Source organism: Tiliqua scincoides, chromosome 5, assembly GCF_035046505.1.
Source record: "Tiliqua scincoides isolate rTilSci1 chromosome 5, rTilSci1.hap2, whole genome shotgun sequence".
Lineage (NCBI taxonomy): Eukaryota > Metazoa > Chordata > Lepidosauria > Squamata > Scincidae > Tiliqua > Tiliqua scincoides.
This window is the reverse complement of record NC_089825.1, coordinates 76,058,032-76,077,642: the sequence shown is the minus strand read 5'-3', so window position 1 is coordinate 76,077,642 and position 19,611 is coordinate 76,058,032. Positions and strand designations below refer to the sequence as shown.

General features: G+C 42.0%; 1 protein-coding gene across 4 annotated transcripts in view; it reads left to right on the top strand.

The window, feature by feature from the left end:
- The window catches only part of TANC2 (tetratricopeptide repeat, ankyrin repeat and coiled-coil containing 2), a 198,873-nt gene that overhangs the window by 169,687 nt on the left and 9,575 nt on the right, over positions 1–19,611 (top strand). For 3 of the 4 annotated variants that reach the window (XM_066627173.1, XM_066627176.1, XM_066627177.1), the window contains 10 exons: positions 1,583–1,768; positions 4,020–4,113; positions 6,839–6,972; positions 10,434–10,557; positions 12,115–12,290; positions 13,206–13,338; positions 13,872–13,901; positions 14,811–14,902; positions 17,969–18,115; positions 19,381–19,481. In XM_066627173.1, coding sequence (XP_066483270.1) covers positions 1,583–1,768; positions 4,020–4,113; positions 6,839–6,972; positions 10,434–10,557; positions 12,115–12,290; positions 13,206–13,338; positions 13,872–13,901; positions 14,811–14,902; positions 17,969–18,115; positions 19,381–19,481 — 1,217 coding nt within the window. The remainder of the gene's footprint in view (positions 1–1,582; positions 1,769–4,019; positions 4,114–6,838; positions 6,973–10,433; positions 10,558–12,114; positions 12,291–13,205; positions 13,339–13,871; positions 13,902–14,810; positions 14,903–17,968; positions 18,116–19,380; positions 19,482–19,611) is intronic. The other variant, XM_066627174.1, reaches the window with a different exon arrangement.

The window sequence follows — 19,611 nt, the reverse complement described above, 5'->3', positions numbered from 1 at the left end:
TTCTCAGTGGTAGTCTGCTGTTGTGCATGAATGTACTCCACTTAAATCCCAAAGCAGTTAATGGGGCCCCATTACATTTGGGTCAGCTGTTGCAGAGTTGATGAGCAAGCGTGCCAGAGTTCTTTGCCTGTCTTAGGTATCTTCCCTCATAATTTAGTTTCTCTAATACAGAAAACTCGGCGATAATTTAGTTTTGCATGAACTTTGTGAATGTTAGCTGTCAGGCAAATTGCATTTCCCTTTTAAGTGACTTCTTATTATCCAAGAATGAGTAGCAAAAAGTTCTAGAATGATATTCTCAATTATTCAAGATCATGAAGCAGCTCCTGAGAAAATAGAACTTAAAAGCAACATTTCAATTTATTTAGGGATAGTTTCATTACTTTTCTGTTAAACAATATGGCTTGTTTAATATATTGTACTGCTTCCAGTTCTGAGAAGTTAGAAACTTGTTTTCTTTTTAGACAGAAATCTGCCCTCTGACAAATTCCTATGGTTTGTAAAACTTTCTTGAGGCTGGCATATTATCCTCCTCTCATATAATCCATTTTGACTAACCTTGGGGAGCTTGTTGTCATAATATTGATGGATTGTATAGCAATTAAAAGGAGCATCTGGCACCAACTAATTAGCAATATTTTCACAGCTTGCATTATTGTTTGGGCATGTTGTGGTTTTATGAAATATAATCTGTAAATGTCTGTCAGTTGACCAAAGCAAGCAATTTCTGGGCAGTGGCTACTGAAGTTGGCTTTTGTGCAGGATTTATCAGTTTAAATGAATCAGGAACACCCACACTTTCTGTTTTTGGAAAAGAACCATACAAAGAAGGAGCATGGCAAGGAAGTAAAGAGGCTGCTCTCCCCAGGTTTTGGGCGAATGGGGCATGTATTACACACACAGCAGTGGTGGTTTAGGATCAGGAACTGTGTTGGGTGCCATCCCTGCTTCCGAGTATGCTCAGGAAAGTCACTTCCAATTGGTGAACCTAGAATATGTAGTTCCCTCTGCATCTGGAGTTGAAGTGGAAGGCTGATCTTATCTCTCTGGTGGTCATTTCAAGTTAAGGAGATGGCCAGCAATGTGTCTCTATCCGTAGTGAGCTCTCCTTGCTGTTGGTGATCCATCCCCCCTTCTCAAATGTAAGGCTTTTTTGTTTGCAAAGGAGACAGAGGACTGGCAGGAAATGTTTGCTAGCAGCAGTGCTAGGAATTAATCCCACTGTAAGCCAGATCTGAATTCAAAGGGATCTGTGCTGGATTTGCAGTGAGGTGAGGTTTTTCAAAATGGTGTTGTTATTCAAATTTCCCCAATTTGATCTTCACTCTCATTACTGCTTGCAGGTGAAATGCATGAGGGTGACCTGCGATACATGTCAACAATTGACTGTGGTCTCAGAACTTGTCTTAGTGCCAGAAAATGCCAATATCTTTATGAGCAAATCCTCACTGTCTCTATATGGGAAGTCTCTAGAGAAATGTGGAGAATGTTTCATGTAAATGTGGCAGTTTTATGAAGGGCGCTGTGTGTCCATTCATAACAGTTGTACTTTTGTTTGTTTGTTTTTTCTTTCCCTACAAAGGTGGATCACCTAGACAAGAATGGCCAGTGTGCACTGGTACATGCAGCTCTCAAAAGCCATCTGGAAGTTGTCAAGTTCTTGATTCAGTGTGACTGGACAATGGCCGGGCAACAGCAAGGGGTGTTCAGAAAGAGCCAGGCCATCCAACAAGCCCTCATTGCTGCTGCAAGCATGGGATATACTGAGGTCAGTTGTTATTCAGTTTTTCTGAAACCTTTTGGTCAAGAAGATATTAAGCTAGCTAAATTATAGGGCAAAATGTTGAACCACAAAGGGGTTTTAAAGCTCAGAGTCAATGAGGGATTGGAGTCACTAATCTGTTTCCAACTCCTAATGGGATTAAGCATTACTATCCATTGTTGAACATCTTTATCTTGGGAGTTGGCAGGGGAGAACATCACCATACATTTAGCCAGTATTGGAGAGCCCATAAACTTTTTCTTGTTGTTAAAACATTTGTTTGTCATCTTTGTGCTGAAAATGCCTTCAAGAAGACTAACAACAAATTGTTAAAATAACACAAAACAATCACAACGAAGGGAAAAAATACCAGAAAAAAGAACCACTAACACACCACTGAATTGCAGATAAAACAGTTCAGGCAAATCACACAAATTAAAATGATTGCAGCACTTTGTATGTCAAAATATGACAATGGTCAAATGAAAAAAAATTATGTTCCAAAAGACCAGATAAATTTTGCTTGGAGCCTAAAAAAATAATAAAGAAGGTGCCAGGTTGATGTTGCTTTGGAGGGAGTATCATAGACCAACCACAGAAAAAATTCCCTCTCCAGTAGCCATCCCCTGCTATTGCATCTGGAGAAAGACATGTGAGTATTAACTCAGTTGATGGACAAGCTCATAAAGGAGCCAAGTAGTCCTTCAGGTACCCTGGTCTCAGACTGTCAAGGCTTTCAAACTCAACTCTTCAGATTATGCCCAGAAACACAATGGGAGCTACTGCAGATTTTTCAGTATAGTGCAGTGTGCTCATAGTGCATCCCATGTTCAGTGCATTAGAGTAGTCAATTCTGAATGTTATCAAAGCCGCAATCTTATACAAACTTACCTGAGAAAGGTTTCATTAAACTCAATAGATAGGATTGGGTTGTAAGACATGAATAATCATGGCAAGGTCATTGCTCCCCAGAAGAGACTGCAGAAGGCATTCCAGTCAAAAGCTGAATGCATGTAGGCCACAAAGCTGGAACAAATGGACCACATTTGATCACACTGATTTCAGAAAAGAAAGAATTGGCTGTGTGAGTTAAGAAGTACTTGTCAAACAATGTGTGACTTGATTGTAGAACTTCATACCCTGTTAGATTTAAGTCCTGAGACTATTGTAATGACTATTCTTGTACGATTATTTTGAAAGACCTTTGGGGGCGTTATTTTAATGAAGCCAAGAAGAATATTTCCTTTGCTCTTTAATACCAAATAGGAAATTAGTTCACTCTTGCGCTCTTAGAACAGCTCCCACTTCAGATATCAGCAGTGTACAGTGGTGCCTCGCATAACGAAATTAAGTTCCGCGAGTCCTTTCGTTATGCGAGTTTTTCGTTTTGCGAAGCGCATTTTCCCATAGGAATGCATTGAAATTTAATTAATGCGTTCCTATGGGCAAGAAAAGTCAGAACAAAGTCAAATTTGGTTTACAAAGTGTTTATTAAGTGCTCTTTAAAGGCGTACATACTGTACAGAGGATTTCAAAAAAGGGGGGGATGCTGACTGGGGAGCTTGAAGGCTGTAATCCTGTGCACACTTTCCTGGGAGTAAGCACAATGGGACTTACTTCTGAGGAGACACGCACAGGATTGTGCTCTAAGCTGGGGAGGACACAGCAGCTGCAGTCAATTGCTTGCTTTTGCCGTGATCATGGGGGGAAACGTGAAGGAAATGGGGCAGTGAGAGGGTGAATGAGTGATGGGGAGATGCTGAGTGGGGAGTTTGAAGGCTGTAATCCTGTGCACACTTTCCTGGGAGCAAGCTGACATGAAGATCCTCCCCTTACTAGGGTGGACGGGATCATAAAGTGACATGAAGATCCGCCCCTTACTAGGGTGGACGGGATCATAAAGTGACATGAAGATCCGCACCTTACTAGGGTGGACGGGATCATAAAGTGACATGAAGATCCGCCCCTTACTAGGGTGGACGGGATCATAAACAGACATGAAGATCCGCCCCTTACTAGGGTGAACGGGATCATAAAGGGACATGAAGATCCCCCCCCTTAAGACAAACCAGGACAATAAAAAAAAATTTGTTATGCGAAGCATAAGTCATAAAAATTCGTTATGTGAGTTACCAAACTTCGCACACCACTTTCGTTCTGCGGGTTTTTCGCTGCGCGGGGCATTCGTTATGCGAGGTACCACTGTATTTCTGACATGTAGAGAGGTTCATGAACTGATCACTTTCTTTGTTTTTAGATTGTCTCTTACCTGCTTGATCTCCCAGAAAAAGATGAGGAGGAGGTAGAGCGAGCACAAATCAACAGCTTTGACAGTCTTTGGGGAGAGACAGGTAAATAGTGGAGGTAGCACGGTGCCTCCACCTGCATGTTATATTAAGAGAGGTTGGTTATCCTGTGAGGAATTCACTACAGATGCCAAGAGAATCTCACTGTTGTTTTAATTGCCAGGGTGTTGTGTGTCACTTGCCACCACTTGGATTGGGAAGCAACAGTTTTGAAATATTGTCAGTAGGTTAGATAGCCCAAGCACTATAGAGAAAGAGACTGTGGTGTCTGGTTTTCCATTTAGGGTATCCTAAACCCATAAATGGTCTAACCCTTCAGAAAAATCTGTGTTTGGGTTATCTTATGCAGAGTGTTTTTTAGCATTGTTAATGGAGCCAGAATACTGGGGAGGGGGAGAGTTGCCAGATCACAATATTCAGATAGATAAGTTTGAGCAGCATAATTTGGCCGTTTGAAGTTGAAGGGGAGAATGCATGAGAAGGGGAAGAGAGTGTAAATGGGATTTCTTTCTCCAAGAGAGTCTGCTATTAAGTGGAGGCATTTTAGTGAAGCACTTCTGAGCTTTGCCAGCAATTCATTGAGTCAGTGCTGGGAAAGTATAAGTTCCAAAGCTTAAACGCTTGGTGTGTTTTTCAGGATGCAAGTCTCTCTCTTGTCCCATCTACTGCACATTATGCCAGGAACAAGACACTTTCATGTTTCACAAAACACTTGTGTTCTTAAATGATTTTTGGGCTTTTGTTGTTGGGCTCTGCCTTGGCCTGGAAATAAAGACCAAGTTTGCATTTAGATGGAGGTCTGTCTGATGATTGCATTCCAGTTTTGTCCCTGGTGAGCTTTCATAGATTTGCATACTGAAATGAGTTTCTTTTAAAGACTCAGCACTTTTTTCTATACTACTCTCTGTCCAAATTGCAGTTCAGTGCCATGAAGTCAAGCCATTCATTGAGTGCTGTGCCTTAGTTTCAGTTGAAATTGACGATCAAATTCAAGCCAATAATCTAGTTCAGTTCTGATTCACATGGGAAAATGTAAATAGTATTCATGTGATGGTGAATTTGCATACATGATCAGGTGATTCATATTTATGATATTCTCTACTCTTAATATGGTTCGGAAAAGTTAAGCTTGCTAGAATGAAAGGACTACAAATTGGCTAGAAACAGGAACATGGGAGGGAAGAACACAAGAAAAACAAAGTGTTGATCCCAGATTATTTCATAGTGAAAGATGCAATATGTTGAAAGACTTATCAAGTTTAAATAAAAATAAAAACATGCATCCATTATCATGATCATCACCTTATCACCTATCCCTATATTGCCAGATTCCCTCTCTTACAGCCCAATCCTGTGCTCCCGTGGCACACGGCTGCGGCGGCACTGAATATGGCTGCCGCCGCATCTAGCACACCCACGGCAGCCACTTTTGTCCCCTTCTTCCAGGTAAGGGAAGTAGCCCTGCAATGGGGCTACTCGATTCAGCCCTCAGGCAAGAACGTTCGTGTAGAACGCCGAGCCCCACATGAACGCTATGGATCCGGACCCACCTCCCTCCCTTCCTGCTCCCTCCCCCCAGTACCACTCCTCCCTGCCCTCTCCCCACCTCGTCCCTCCCCAGAACGTCTCCTCCCCGCCTCTCCCCCACCCCAGCTTACCTTACCGCCACTCAGCGGTCCATGCGACCACTGAGCGGTGGAGGCCGGGCGCCTGCCCGGTGCTAGCCCGGCGGTAAGCCTCGCAAACGTGCCTTACAGCACATTTGCAACAGTGCACGCCGGCGGTAAGCTGGCGTGTCAAGCCCAGGATTGGACTCTTAGTCTCTTAGCTCTCTACTTCAGACCATGTTTCTTGAGAAGCTTTTGGGCATCCTTAGGTCAAGTTAGGGGAAAAATAAACAGATATCAGCAATGTATTATTACCACATAGACTTGCTGACAACTTCAGCCTGCCCACCAGGGTGTTTATCTTCACAATCTACTCTGTAATAGATTGCAGCTCACAGCAGTTCTGTTGTGGTTGCTTCTTCTCATACTCTGAACAGGTCAGAGTAGAAAAACTTGGAAAACTCACATATGTAAATTTCCTTTCAGCTACTGGTTCATGGATTCATGATTCATTCTGTGGGATATGTATGCCACCACATCTTTTTCTTTGCTAAAATCTTAATTGATCAGAAAAATGCCAGCTTTTCATGTCATTGCAAGTAGAGGCGTAATTGCATTTAATTTAAAACACAATTCCATGGTTCTGCCTTAGTTTGCCAGAATTTTTTCTCATAAGAAAGTACAAAGTTCAACTTAGAGTGATTTTTGTTGTTCTTCAAAATATTTATGCTTATGTGATTAAAGTCAATAAGTGGGAGTTATACTGAAGGAGAGTTGACTCCAGGAGCCCATTGTGTAGAGGTCGAGATTATGACTGCAGTGTGTTGCATATATCCAACAGTTGCCATAAATGACACAGACAATGTCCAAACAGTGTCTACACTCTGCATAACTCCGTCTCTAGAAATAGTTATACCGAAAGATGGCATATACATTTTTTAAACAGATAAAAACTCTCCTGGGGAAATGAAGTTAAGACTCACCTTGAAGCTTTTGCCCTTCCAACAGACACACCTTTCCCATGTGTCCTTTTGATTTTTTTAAAAGTAGATTGTAAGCCTATAGGCAGGGATTGTCTATCATTTTGCATTGCACTATAATGATAATCATAGACGGTTTCCTTGGCACCATCTTTAGTCTAATCAGCCTTTTTGCTCTTCTAGCTCTGACTGCTGCAGCCGGACGAGGCAAGCTGGATGTTTGTCGTCTGCTCCTTGAGCAAGGAGCAGCTGTAGCCCAGCCCAACCGACGTGGAGTTGTTCCTTTATTCAGTGCAGTTAGACAAGGCCATTGGCAGGTAAGGGAAATGAGAGTGGGTCTATAGGAAGAAGCTTTTTGCTGACTATTCTTTTCCTGATGACAGAACTATTGTGAACTTTGCAAGGATTCTAGGTGTTACTTCTTTACATTATACAGGAATGATACCTTCATTGATGTCAATATGGGATGGGTTTAGACATGCATCTGACAGTAAAATCAAAAACACTGTCTACTTAAGCATCTCTGTGGTATACATAGGTGATTTCTCACTCTGTGTTTCACTTATAAAAGCTTTTGGATGTATAGGAGTACTTGTGCATCACAAGAACATAAGATGCAAAGCTGTGATTATTATGAACAAAGGAGCCAATACTGTACTATTTAAAAGAGTACAGAAGGAAATAAAATTGTTTTGATTCATTGCCAAAGAAAGCATTTTATAGCAAAGGTACTTCCTCCCCTCTTTAAATATGCTCATATTTAACATTGTCTAGATCTCATCTGATGAACTTGCCCTGTACTAGAAGGAGCATGTTTTGCCTAAAAGTTCCCAGTATTTAAATATAAATGTGGGTAGATTGTTCTACATGTAGTAGAAAACTGCTATTAGATACTTTATTCTGTATTTTCCATGTAACACTTTGTAGATCTTTCCCCAAATTAACAAACTTCCTTTAGCAAAAAATTCTAGCCCTTTCCCCTGCCTGACATTTGGATAAATGGTAGTGTTATCTTGCTCGTATTAGGGCGCAATCCTAACCCCTTATGTCAGTGCTTTCCAGCACTGGCACAGCAGTGCCAATGGGACATGTGCTGCATCCTGCAGTTGGGTGTCACTCATGGAGGCCTCCTCAAAGTAGGGGAATGTTTGTTCCCTTACCTCAGAGCTGCATTGCCCTTATGTCAGTGCTGGAAAGCACTGACATAAGGGGTTAGGATTGTGCCCTTAATGTGTTTTGAGTCATGGCATTTGATAACATAGGTGCTCAAATCTGTGCATTCTCAGGATTCTATGTCACTCAGCAGCCTGTTTAATTTTGGAGTGGAGAACTCTTTTGAATATATGCATTCATATCATGAAAAACTTGCATTTCAAAGTAGGCCTTTTGGGACAGGGAGCCATTTAGTTATTTGATTTTTTCTCTGTAAACCGCTTTGTGAACTTTTAGTTGAAAAGCGGTATATAAATACTGTTAATAATGTTAATAATAATAGGGGACAGCCAGTGTTTTTTGCAGAAGGCAGCAGAATTACTTCAGGATGAGTCAGCACATGTGTACATAAGTAAAAAAATATGCATTGAATAGGGAAGTAAGAAGGACCAGACTGGAAGCAGTAAGATCGAAATTCAGACCACTTAGAAATAAACCATCTGTGCAGGCCAAGCCTTTTCAAGCTTTCTCTTTTCTTTTGCATGTACTTCTTTTCTGAGCACTGTTCAGCTACCTGTGACAGCTGCTGCTAGCCCCACAGTTGTCCTTGCAATTAAGACAAGGTTTCTCTGGTTACTGCCACCTCCTGATTCTATGTTACACCCACTTCTATATTACACCCATCTTGCCCAACTCACTCTTGTTTTGGAGAGCTGGATCACCACATAGTCATACCTTAGCACTGGTGCTCTGCCATCCCCGCTTTAGATGGGGGCGAGCCAGGCAGATCAGTGCAATGCAGTCCTCGTAATAGTAGATACCACCTGTCATACTGTGAAGAACCACCAGCAATATTCATACCATTGGGTGAAAAGCACTGGTGTAGGTGTACCTTATTCTAGCTGATGGATGCTCTCTGAAAGCTTCAGGTTTATTTTAAACCAAATTATTATTGCATGTTCCTCATATCCTTGAGCAGTAAGAACTTCCAGAGGTAGTGCTGCACAGGTTTGGTTTCCTTTCAAGAGGATCGCTCTGGAGACTTATACATTTTTGTACTATTTCCTTTATATAAGAAGAGCATATATATATATGTTGGCATCCTTCAGTCTCGGAAGACTATGGTGTCACGCTCTGAATGGTGGTTCTGGAACAGAGTGTCCTCTCCAGTGCGTGAAGCCTGGGTAAAGTAGGTATGGAGGATAGGCTGTTACCCATGCAGCAAATCCCCCCTCTCCACGTCGCTGAAATGGTCCAATGGAAAGGCAGAGGCCAATACGGTTGGTTCCAGCGGCGCCGCAGGAGTTGCCAGAACGTGACTGTGTTCAGCCATGAACTGCCTCAGGGACTCCGGCTCCGGATTTTGCCTCGAGGTTGACTCCTGAAGCCTTTTCCATAACTGGATATAGCCACAAGGCAGTGGAGGTTTGGGATCAGAGTTTTCCTTCTCTCAGATGAGCTGCCTTCCTAGGCTGACGAGTCCCATCTACCCAGTGGCTGTTTAGTCGCCTCTTACGACAAGTACAGCCAAACTGAGGGCCTATTCTTATCCCCAGCCCCATATATATATGAAGAGCATATATAAGAAGAGCATAAGGCAAACAGCAGGCACTCCTTCCTGACAGCAGATTCAGTATCCCAGATCAGATCCCTAGAGAGAGAGACTATATTTCAAGACTCATGAACCTTCAGCCCTCTCTTTGTCTTTCCCTAGCTACAGAAGTACTCTGTCTTCACACATACACACTTTACACTGGCCCTTCCCCTTAGGTTGTGTGGGAGGCACTTCCTCAAAGCTCTGATAGCTCTGATCCTGTTAGCTCTCAGGATAGTTCCCATTGAGAAAACATCAAGCAACCATCCTGGTCTGTTAATAGCAATCTTCCTGAGAAAGGAATGGCCAACTATCAACCAATAACACCCACTATCTTTCCAAAGGAGGTCTAGACTCCCAGGCTAGATTAACACTTCAGTTCATCCTAGGAAACAGAACAATGAATAGGAAAACAGAAAATTTAAATTAAAAAAATATATATATACAAGGTGATTCATTATTAAGTAGTCACATATTGCCTATTTTCCTATCATACATTTCTCCCTTTAAATTGAAAAGTAGGATTTCCCTTTTGCAGTTTCCATTCCAGGCTCAACACATTCCAGTCTTTTATCACAAGACAAAAGAACAATGCTTCTGTAAGGATTAGCAGTCCCTTCAGGCTTCCATCTTCTTGTGCTGCTCACAAAACAAAGGTTTGAGTTTCTCAGCCAAGACAGCAGTTCCAGCCCCCTGACTTAGCAAATTTCTAGGAAAATGAATTTCACTGACATGGTTAAAAACAGTGTTTTAAATCAAAAGCAGTGAACATGTGGGGAATATTATGGGATGGGAGATTTTGGAAGGACTAAGCTAAGTGGGAGCAGCATAATAATGTTGTGTTGTATTGTTATTGTATTTTCATTAAGTTGTTTGGCCCATTGGGTGCACGTTTGTTGGAAAGGCAGGATGCAAATGTTTAAAATAAAGAAAACAAGTCTTGGCATGAATACAGAGCATGAGACTGGAAATGCATTTCTGGACTCTTGTGCTCATGAGTTGTACACAGTGAATCCTTATGTGTGCTTTCAGATTGTCGATCTCTTGCTCACCCATGGTGCAGATGTTAACATGGCAGATAAACAAGGTCGAACCCCTTTGATGATGGCAGCTTCCGAGGGGCATTTGGGCACAGTGGAGTTCTTACTAGCACAAGGTTGGTTTTGGAGCGACATTGAAATTTCATCCAAAGCTTGTTTGATTGTGTAAACAGGACATCGTAGGTTCTGCTAGTAAGTAAGGCTGCTCTGATGACAGATTTTGAGGTTAGTCCTCTGCTCCCTACAAATGATTCCCTACAAGTACTGGATGAAATGATGCAAGCTAGAATTGGTTCAGTGTGATTGAGGATAGTTTATATAAATACTTCATGTCTGTAATAGAATTGGGTTTTTCTGCAATTTTGGGGGGGGCATTGAAGGAGTTTTCATGGGTTTTTAAAATCAGAGATTGAAGGAATAGGAAAATGAGAGAAAGATGGCCTGCTATGCTAGAAATAATCACATCAAGTTCAGAGACGGCATGTCTACATCTGGAACATATCCTATCCCACCCCCTTACATCCTCCCCAATGCCCTACAAGACTGAATATTTATGCCTGAAGAAAGCAAATGCTCGAAAGTAACCACAGATCTTATCTATCACTTTCTAAAACTCAAAAGACCTCCCGCATAGCAAAGAGCAGCCTAGAGGTAGACTTGCTTTCAGTAACTGTCTGCCATGGCACGGTTTAATTAAAATGACTTTGGAAATTGTGTTTGTCATTTCATTAATATCATACTGTGAAGTGTAAGAACTCAAGTGGTAATTAGTACATTGCTCAGCAAATATATGCTGAATTTGATGAACCCTGGCCCCATTGGTAAACAGTAATTTTCATTGTCAGTCACTCATATTTTAGGATCCTAAAACCTTCAGCTTAAGAGAAGGATTAAGGCAAATACAAATTCACCTATGCACCAAGAAGCAATGTACCTGCTTTGACTTCAACCCCATGTTGGCTGAACTCAGACTTGATGCACGCACTCTTTTTCTTGATCATAGAATCTTCTTTCTTCTCACTGTGGTACCCAACAAGCAGACACCATAGGGGCAGTGTCCACCAGTCTGTACATTGATGCTTGCATTTCCTATTTGCTTTCATTTATTTATTTCTTTTTTCAAAAAAGGTATTTGTTAGGAATGACAGATTTTTTTAACCCCTTTGGTTCCAAGAAGTTCTTATTGGTTAACAGTTGGCACAGTAAAGAGCCATGTAGGAATCACTTGTTGGGTGCCTCTGGGGAATTTCCAAGTAGATCTGCTAGTTTGGGGGGGAGGGGAGGTAAGCAGCTGGACTAGTCAGCCTCATTATAAGTGGTAAACAAATAGCAGGACAACTGCTTATTTGTAGTGTGATTTACACAGAATTAAGCACTGTATCCAATCAAGTGGTAGCAAGTGAGCTGGTGAGAATTCAGATAAGATCAGGAATGTTGTGGGGGATGTGATTATCTAATTGATTCAGAGCACAATCCTATGCATGTCTACTCAGAAGTAAGTCTCATTAGAGTCAATGAGGCTTACTCCCAGGAAAGTGTGGATAGGATTGGGCTGTCAAACACTTCCATAGGAGGAAATGAACTTCCAGAAGGAAGCTCTAATGAGGGACATTACCAGACTGCCCCAGCTGGGGTAGATGCACTCTTAAGCAGCTCTGTTCTGTTTCTTTCAGGCTCCTCTATTTCCCTAATGGATAAAGAAGGGCTGACAGCCCTCAGCTGGGCTTGCCTAAAGGGCCATCTCTCAGTAGTACGTGCTTTGGTGGAGAGCGGAGCTGCTACAGACCATGCTGACAAAAATGGGCGCACTCCATTGGATCTGGCTGCTTTTTATGGTGATGCAGAGGTGGTAAGTGATGGGAAAGTAAGTTTTGGAGGAGGAGGAGGAGGAGAATCAGGATGGCACTTTCATGTTGGAGCCTTTCTCAAACTTTGTTTAGTTCATTGAGACCACCAACCCCCTTGGAATTTTTCTGTCTCTGTTGTAATGCACTTTAGGGGTAAATATGCCACAAGTAAAATCCTTAATATAGTGTGCACTATAGCTGTGGCATGGTTTTGCCTGTGATCTGCAGAGCAGATCTGTAAAGAGCAGGCACCTGCATAGTTCTGTAGCGTCATGCCGGAGTATAAATCTGGCTCCACATGCATTGCTGCTCCTATCAAGCATGCCACAGATGCCTGTTGTCTATGCCACTTGTTGCATTTGTGCCAACAGCCACTCATGTCCTACCTAACAGAGTTGGGCTGACGTGAGACCAAAAAAACATGCAAACCTGCGTCTTTGGGGAAAATACTCCAGCCTGCAATGTATTTGTTATTTGATTATGGCACTATGATTATGGCTTGGATCTTGTGGGTTGGGAAATGGATGGTACGTCCTTTATTTTAACTTGCATGCTGCTCTATCTCCCTAAGACCTCAAAGTGGCTAACAAAAATGTCAATTAAAATAAAACTACAAAAAATGCAAAGTACAATAAAGCACCAGATAAAAACCATTAATACAGAAAGACATCATCTTTCTGTATACATCTTTCATTAATACAGAAAGATCATCATCTCAGCAAGGGACTGGACATGGCAACTTTTGAACTCCTTCCAGATCCTCAATAGTCAAATGAAGTGAAGAACTGGGAAAAAGTCAGATGAGGGCCCACCATTAGGTCAACCCACCCACAACTCTTTTGTGTTAAGAAACTTTAATTGTATAATTGTGATGTCTTACCAAGTGATGCTGATTCTGTTGTTTGTGTATTTAATAGGTTCAGTTCCTCGTGGATCATGGTGCCATGATTGAGCATGTGGACTACAGTGGGATGCGCCCCCTGGACAGGGCTGTGGGTTGCCGCAATACTTCTGTTGTAGTCACCCTCCTGAAGAAAGGAGCTAAGATAGGTAGGAAGGAGTGAAAGGAAAAGAAACCCAGATGCTTGAATTTAGCCAGAATCATGTCTTCCCAGGTTGTGTAAGCAACACAGGGCAGTCCCACGAAAGAGGCATGTCAAGTGTTGAATGAATGTGGCTTCTGCTTTTTGCAGAATACTTGCGTTTATATATGCTATGGCTGCTGTGTAGTCTTGAGTGACAGTGCAGCTTTGCCCCCTCCCTGGTACATGGCGAACTGAGGAAGCCATTCTTGTCAGTAAGGAGGTATTTCTCCTGAGAATGACCACCAGTTTAACAGTTGTGCTGTGCTGAACTGCTGCTGTCAGCTGCTGCTTTCCCTGATCTGTAGATGCTTCCAGATTTGAGCATTACCTGCGCTGCCCCCCATTCCCCACAGGCTTTCACGTCACAAGGGAATTTGCTGGTGCCTTGGCTGCTTTGCTGCCTGCCTCTCACTGCTGCTTTTTCTTTTTTTAAATTCACCTTCATCCATTTTTTTTCTCCCTCTCTACAACGTTTTTGTTTTCTCCTTTTCTTCAAAGGCTGTCAGACGCTACCGAGTCGCCCACGAGGTATACTTCACTGCTGTCAGCATCCAGCTTGGTGGTCTGACAGCTCTGCTTTCTCTTTTATGGTTTTGCCTGCATGTATTTTCCCCCACACACTATAATCTTATCACTCTCCTCACCTTTTGAATAATTAATTTTTTCCTTACTGTTGCAGAGAATAACTTGAACCCAAGACTAATTCACCTCTAAAACCCTGCTAATTTATCTTTTACCCGAAGCCTGCTGAAATGCTTCCCCAAGCCCTCCTGGCTGTGTGAGAACCTCCTTAGTTGACTATTAACTTGCTAAATGAGACCACTAATGCTTATAGACTTTTTAGAGGCCTGCATAACACAGTTGTAGAATTGGGCTTTTAGGCTGGGCAACATTAGAAAGGAAGGGTGCTTTTCATCTAGAGCACTTCACAAGTGTTAGTCCTGCTTGACATGACAGTTGCCCTGAAACACTGGAGCTTTTTAAAACTGTGAACCTTTATGCCTTGGCAAGACAAGGATTTAATAAAACAATTATCAAGTCCAGATTTCTGTATTACAACATAGGTGTCGCTCTTTTGAAGTTTACATAGATAGAGATTGTTTGCTAAACTCTTTGACTTCCTTCTTAATCATTTTCCCAGAATATAATTCTCTCCCAATAGTACCCTCTTATAGGAATGACTCCAGAAGCTGAGTCATTTCAGATGAGTCGAAAGAAAACAACGCCTGGGTGGAAAAGATGCCTTTAGCTTTGAGACATGCATATGAAAACCCATCTCTTTCTTTGGAACTATGTTGCGCCTTGACTTGGCTGCACCAAGTTGTTCTCTCCAGCAGAAATTTCCTCCCTCAGGATATTTTTCCACCTTAGCTTTCCTCCCTTACCACCTTTTGCATTGTATGAGTTTTTACCCATCATGCATCCTGTACACTACAGGTCCAGCAACCTGGGCGATGGCTACCTCCAAGCCAGACATCATGGTCATCCTGTTGAGCAAGCTGATGGAGGAGGGGGACATGTTTTACAAGGTGAGAGGAAAAACAGAGTTTTCACTAAGTGCCAACAACTATACTTGTACTGAGTTCTATGGGTGTTTATTTTTCTGCTGCCAATATATGAAACTGAATCTTAGTGTTCACATTTTCAAAAAAAATGTATTTTTCACATTTTTATACCATCCTTCCTCCAAGGAGCTCAGGAGGTGGTGTACATACTTCCTTTCCTCCTTTTGTTCTCTTAACAACCCTGTGAAGTAGGTTAGGCTGAGAGACAGTGATAAGAGATCATCCAAGGTCACACAGGAAGCTTCATGGCTGAGCAGGAATTTGAACCTGGATCACTGAAGTCTAAGTCCAACCCCAGAACACTACACCACTTTCTAGCCCATTTGGCTGTGGGGCAGATTAGAAAATGAGCTGGATGTCAAGCGTATGGAGTTTCATTGCTCAGCAAAATTACTTCTTGCTTTTTCTGGCTTGAAGTAGTACTTGCTAATTAACAAGCATGTACACAGTTTATTGACATCACTTAATTGGGTGTAGAATTTTATTATTTTAGGCAACATGTAAAACAGTCCTTACAGGAGCTTGAATTACTGAAAAAAGAGACATTCCGTGGTCTCAGAACCTGAGAACAGATGCCCCTTGTTCCAGAACACTACCATATGTTTAAGATAAAGTGCTAGTCCTGCAGAGCATCTCTTTATTTTTGAAATTTGGATCTGTTTCCACTTGGCACCCTCAATTCAAGTTGAGAGATTGTCCATTCCTAGATTCCTTTTGCCATGCCTTTCTTGTTCTCTAACATTAGAGAGTTTTGCATCAGTGCAAGGCAGTGTCACTGTTTAGAGCCATGGTCATTGAGAGTCTGTTATTGTTATTAACTTTAATTTTTATTACTATTACAAATATTTATGTCCCACTTTTCAATTCAGTGCATCAGTGGATCACATGCACTCAGAACTTCAGCCTGCATTGAGCCCCCTGGCTAACTAGCATGGCTGCAATATCAGTGTTTGGATCTGTTGCCAGACTTGGCCTAGCAAAAAAGTTGCAGTCATTTTCTACACACATACCAGCTGTGCACTGTGTCAAATTAAGAGCTCAGAAAGCTTCTTTGCAGCTGTGTCCCTTCCAGACAATGAAGTGCCAAGATTTGGAGAACATTGGTGTAAGAAAAAGAATTCTCAGAATTGGATAAGCAGGGCATGCCTGAATATAAAGAAGTGATTTTTCTTAACAGGAAAATGGAGGCTTTGCATAGCCTACTTCCTAGTATGTAGAATAGTTTTTGTGGAATTATGGTGGTTCATTATGTTCAGTAACTTCAGCTATTGTCAAGGCTGTTTATGTTATGCTAAATTAAATTTTTACAGCAAACTGTGTGTAAGGGCTGGTTGAGCTCAAAAGCAGATACAATGCTCTTGAGCTCTAGCCATGATTAAAAGAGAAAATGCAAACAGTGGAATTCCCCCATGCCCTTGCAAATTCTCCTTGCCCTTTCCCCACTATCTTTAACTGTGGTTAAAATTACATGGCCAGCATTAACTAAGGGCACAATCCTAACCAACTTTCCAGCACCAAGGTAAGGGCAATGCAGTCCTAAGGTAAGGAAACAAACATTCCCTTACTTTTAGGAGGCCTCCATGACTGCCACCCAACTGCAGGATGAAGCACATGCCCCAGTGGCACAGCTGTGTCAGTGCTGGAAAGTTGGTTAGGATTTGCACCTAAGATTCCCAATGCATTGACCATGGTTAAAACCAATGCAGATGAAACTCTTAACCATGGTAAGAGTAATCTAGAGAACAGTGGGAAGAAAAGTAGCCCACTCCTGATTAGTGAAGCGTAATTGGAGTCTGGGAGTTTTATGTCTGTTCTTGCCCTGAGTGGTAGACTGAAAACATGCAGATTTCGAAATACAAGCCATCCACCTAAGTTCATCCATTTAAGATGCTATAATGTCAAACTGTAGTTATTTCTTTAACAAATAATGATGGATTATGGATAACATACTCATCTGTCCAGCCTTCTTTATCCTTCTTTTGTGCTGAGGCAGCCAACTTTTATTCCATTGTTCCATTGAACTATCTCTAGAAACTTCACTGCTGCAGAACTCTTCAGGCATGACATTTTTTTGCCTCATCCTTTTTTTGGTTTTCATATTTGGACCTCCGAGTGCTGTTGTGTGATTGAAGTTTTACTGCATAAATCACAAGGTCTAAGAACAAAGTAAAAATAATTACTGTACGTTTTGAAAAAGAAGTAGTTAGAAGCATAGAAGGAGATGCAGTGGAGGCAGTAGGCCTAAAAGGTGGAAACTAGAGGCCATGAGAAAGGGCAAGTTGTAGGAGAGGATGGTAGACTGAAAATGATGGATAAACTGCATTCTAGAGCTTCCAACCACATGTCCAACTACACCTTCCACTTGCAGGCCCAGAAGTAGTTGTGCAAGCTAGATGATAGCTTTCTGCTAGTTCCCCATCTGAAGTCAGTCTGCTTCGAACTGGTTAGGCTATCGAATTTCAGATTTCCCCCCAAAAGGGAAATCAGCCACGTGTGAAAAAAATCAACATTCTGTTCCAAGCCATGTGTACCCCACAGAGTATATGCTGTTGGCTGAAAATAACTGTGTGCGTTGGATCTCTGCCCACAATGAACCAGTCAAGTACATATGACTAGCTCATCATAAGCAGGTACCTATATGTATAATGATTACAGACAAATTTGCAGTAGCCACTGCATGTCTGATATGTGAGAGCTAACCTTTACACTATGCTATACAGTTAACCCCATCTTACCACAAGGATGTTTGCTTAACTGGCTCTAGGATTCAAGCCTTTGAACACACACAAACAGGCCTCAGCTTGCTCCAGGCCTCTGGAGCAAGAAATTTAAGTGAATGCCAGAAATCCACTTGAACAATCTGCATAGGCGGAGTATTTCTGAATGCTGGCTACTATGCTTGTTTCTAGAACCTTCTGATACAATTGTACAGGCACATTCTCAACTGCTTTAATAGGTTGTTTTGCAACTACTACAGCCCTGATGTAGAAAACTGAGTGGTGCATTTTGACCTGTTTGCCATTCTGATAGAAAGGGAAAGTGAAGGAGGCTGCCCAGCGCTACCAGTATGCTCTGAAGAAATTCCCCCGAGAAGGGTTTGGAGAGGACCTGAAAACCTTCCGGGAGCTGAAAGTGTCGCTCCTTCTCAATCTTTCTCGATGTCGGAGGAAAATGAATGTAAGTGGCTGTCCTTCTCAAAGCCCCTTCCTGGACATGATCCTTTCCCAGCTCCCCTTCCCTTGCCTAACCACTCCCTGACCAGAATTCCCTAACCACTCCCTGACCTAAGTTCCTTGAATGGCCTTGAACACCTCCACCTCTTTATAACCTGGTTGTCCTTCACAGAGCACTGGCGTTTTACAGTTCTGAAACAGCCAAGTAATGATCTGAGATTAATTTCAAGCAATTAGAAATCCATTGCTATTTAAAAGTAGCTGTTACAGCTCTCATTAATTTTTAAAAATTTGTTTCTGTGTGTGTGCAGAGGATGCTGGTGGAATCCTACTGGATCAAAAATGCTGTCACAGCTTTGTGAAGCTCTTGCTTTCTCTTAGATTCAGAACAGTGACTTACCATGACACCCCCCCCCCACACACACACAAATACACATACACACCCTCCCATCCTCCTCCTGGAATTGGGCAACATCTCATGTTAGTCGCATGTTGCCTCCATGTTTAAAACATGCTACAGGAGATGATATACATATATGTGTGTTTACCCATGTGCATCTGTGTGCGAGAAAGAGAGATTTGCCTAATACCACAAATCTAATAATCAGCAGTGCAGAGGGCAACATATATAATAAAATTATACATGTTAGGATTTTGCATCATGAAAACAGTATGCAAATGCTGTTAAGGATAGACGGGTTTTGCAGTAGGAAGAGCTGGCCTATCTGTTCATGGTGGGTACAAAACTGAGGCCAGTGTGACTTTAAGTGGCACCAGATCTACAGGAAGTTGGCTGGGGGTGGGGTGGGGGGAAGGGACCTTAAAATGATGGGTAGAAGCAAGAAACTAAGTTTAAACCAACCATCCCTCCTGTATGTATCCAGACCATTTTGAAGGGCTGCTTTTTAAACTTTTCCACAGACTGCATCTTCCTTTCTTATTGGCTTATGCAAACACTTTACAGGTAACTATGCCTGTCCTCAGAATTTTAAACACAAAGTCATAAGAAGAGCAGATCAGGCTAAAAATCTCTCCAATCCAGCATGCCATTTCCAAAAGTGGGCAATGCATATAGCCTCTGACTTCACAAAACAGGGTTGGATCTCTGGATACCAGCTATCTGTGATGTTGGAAAATACATGTGTACATGTTGGAAAATACCAAATCCACGTACAAAAATATGTCCATGTCATATTATTTTTTTTCTTCCCAAATTCTGTGTGTGTGTATATATTCAATGACTTATCTACGCACCTATTGTAATGGCAGGATTTTGGAATGGCGGAGGAATTTGCCACTAAAGCACTGGAGCTGAAACCGAAATCTTATGAAGCTTACTATGCAAGAGCAAGGGCCAAACGCAGCAGCAGGTGAGAGGAGAGCCAGAGAGAAATGGAGGTTCTGTCCTCCTGAGGTTTGGGTGTGACACACACACACTCACACACATGCATGCACACACACCATTCCACACAAAGACCAAACAGCAAGGGAATTTTCAAC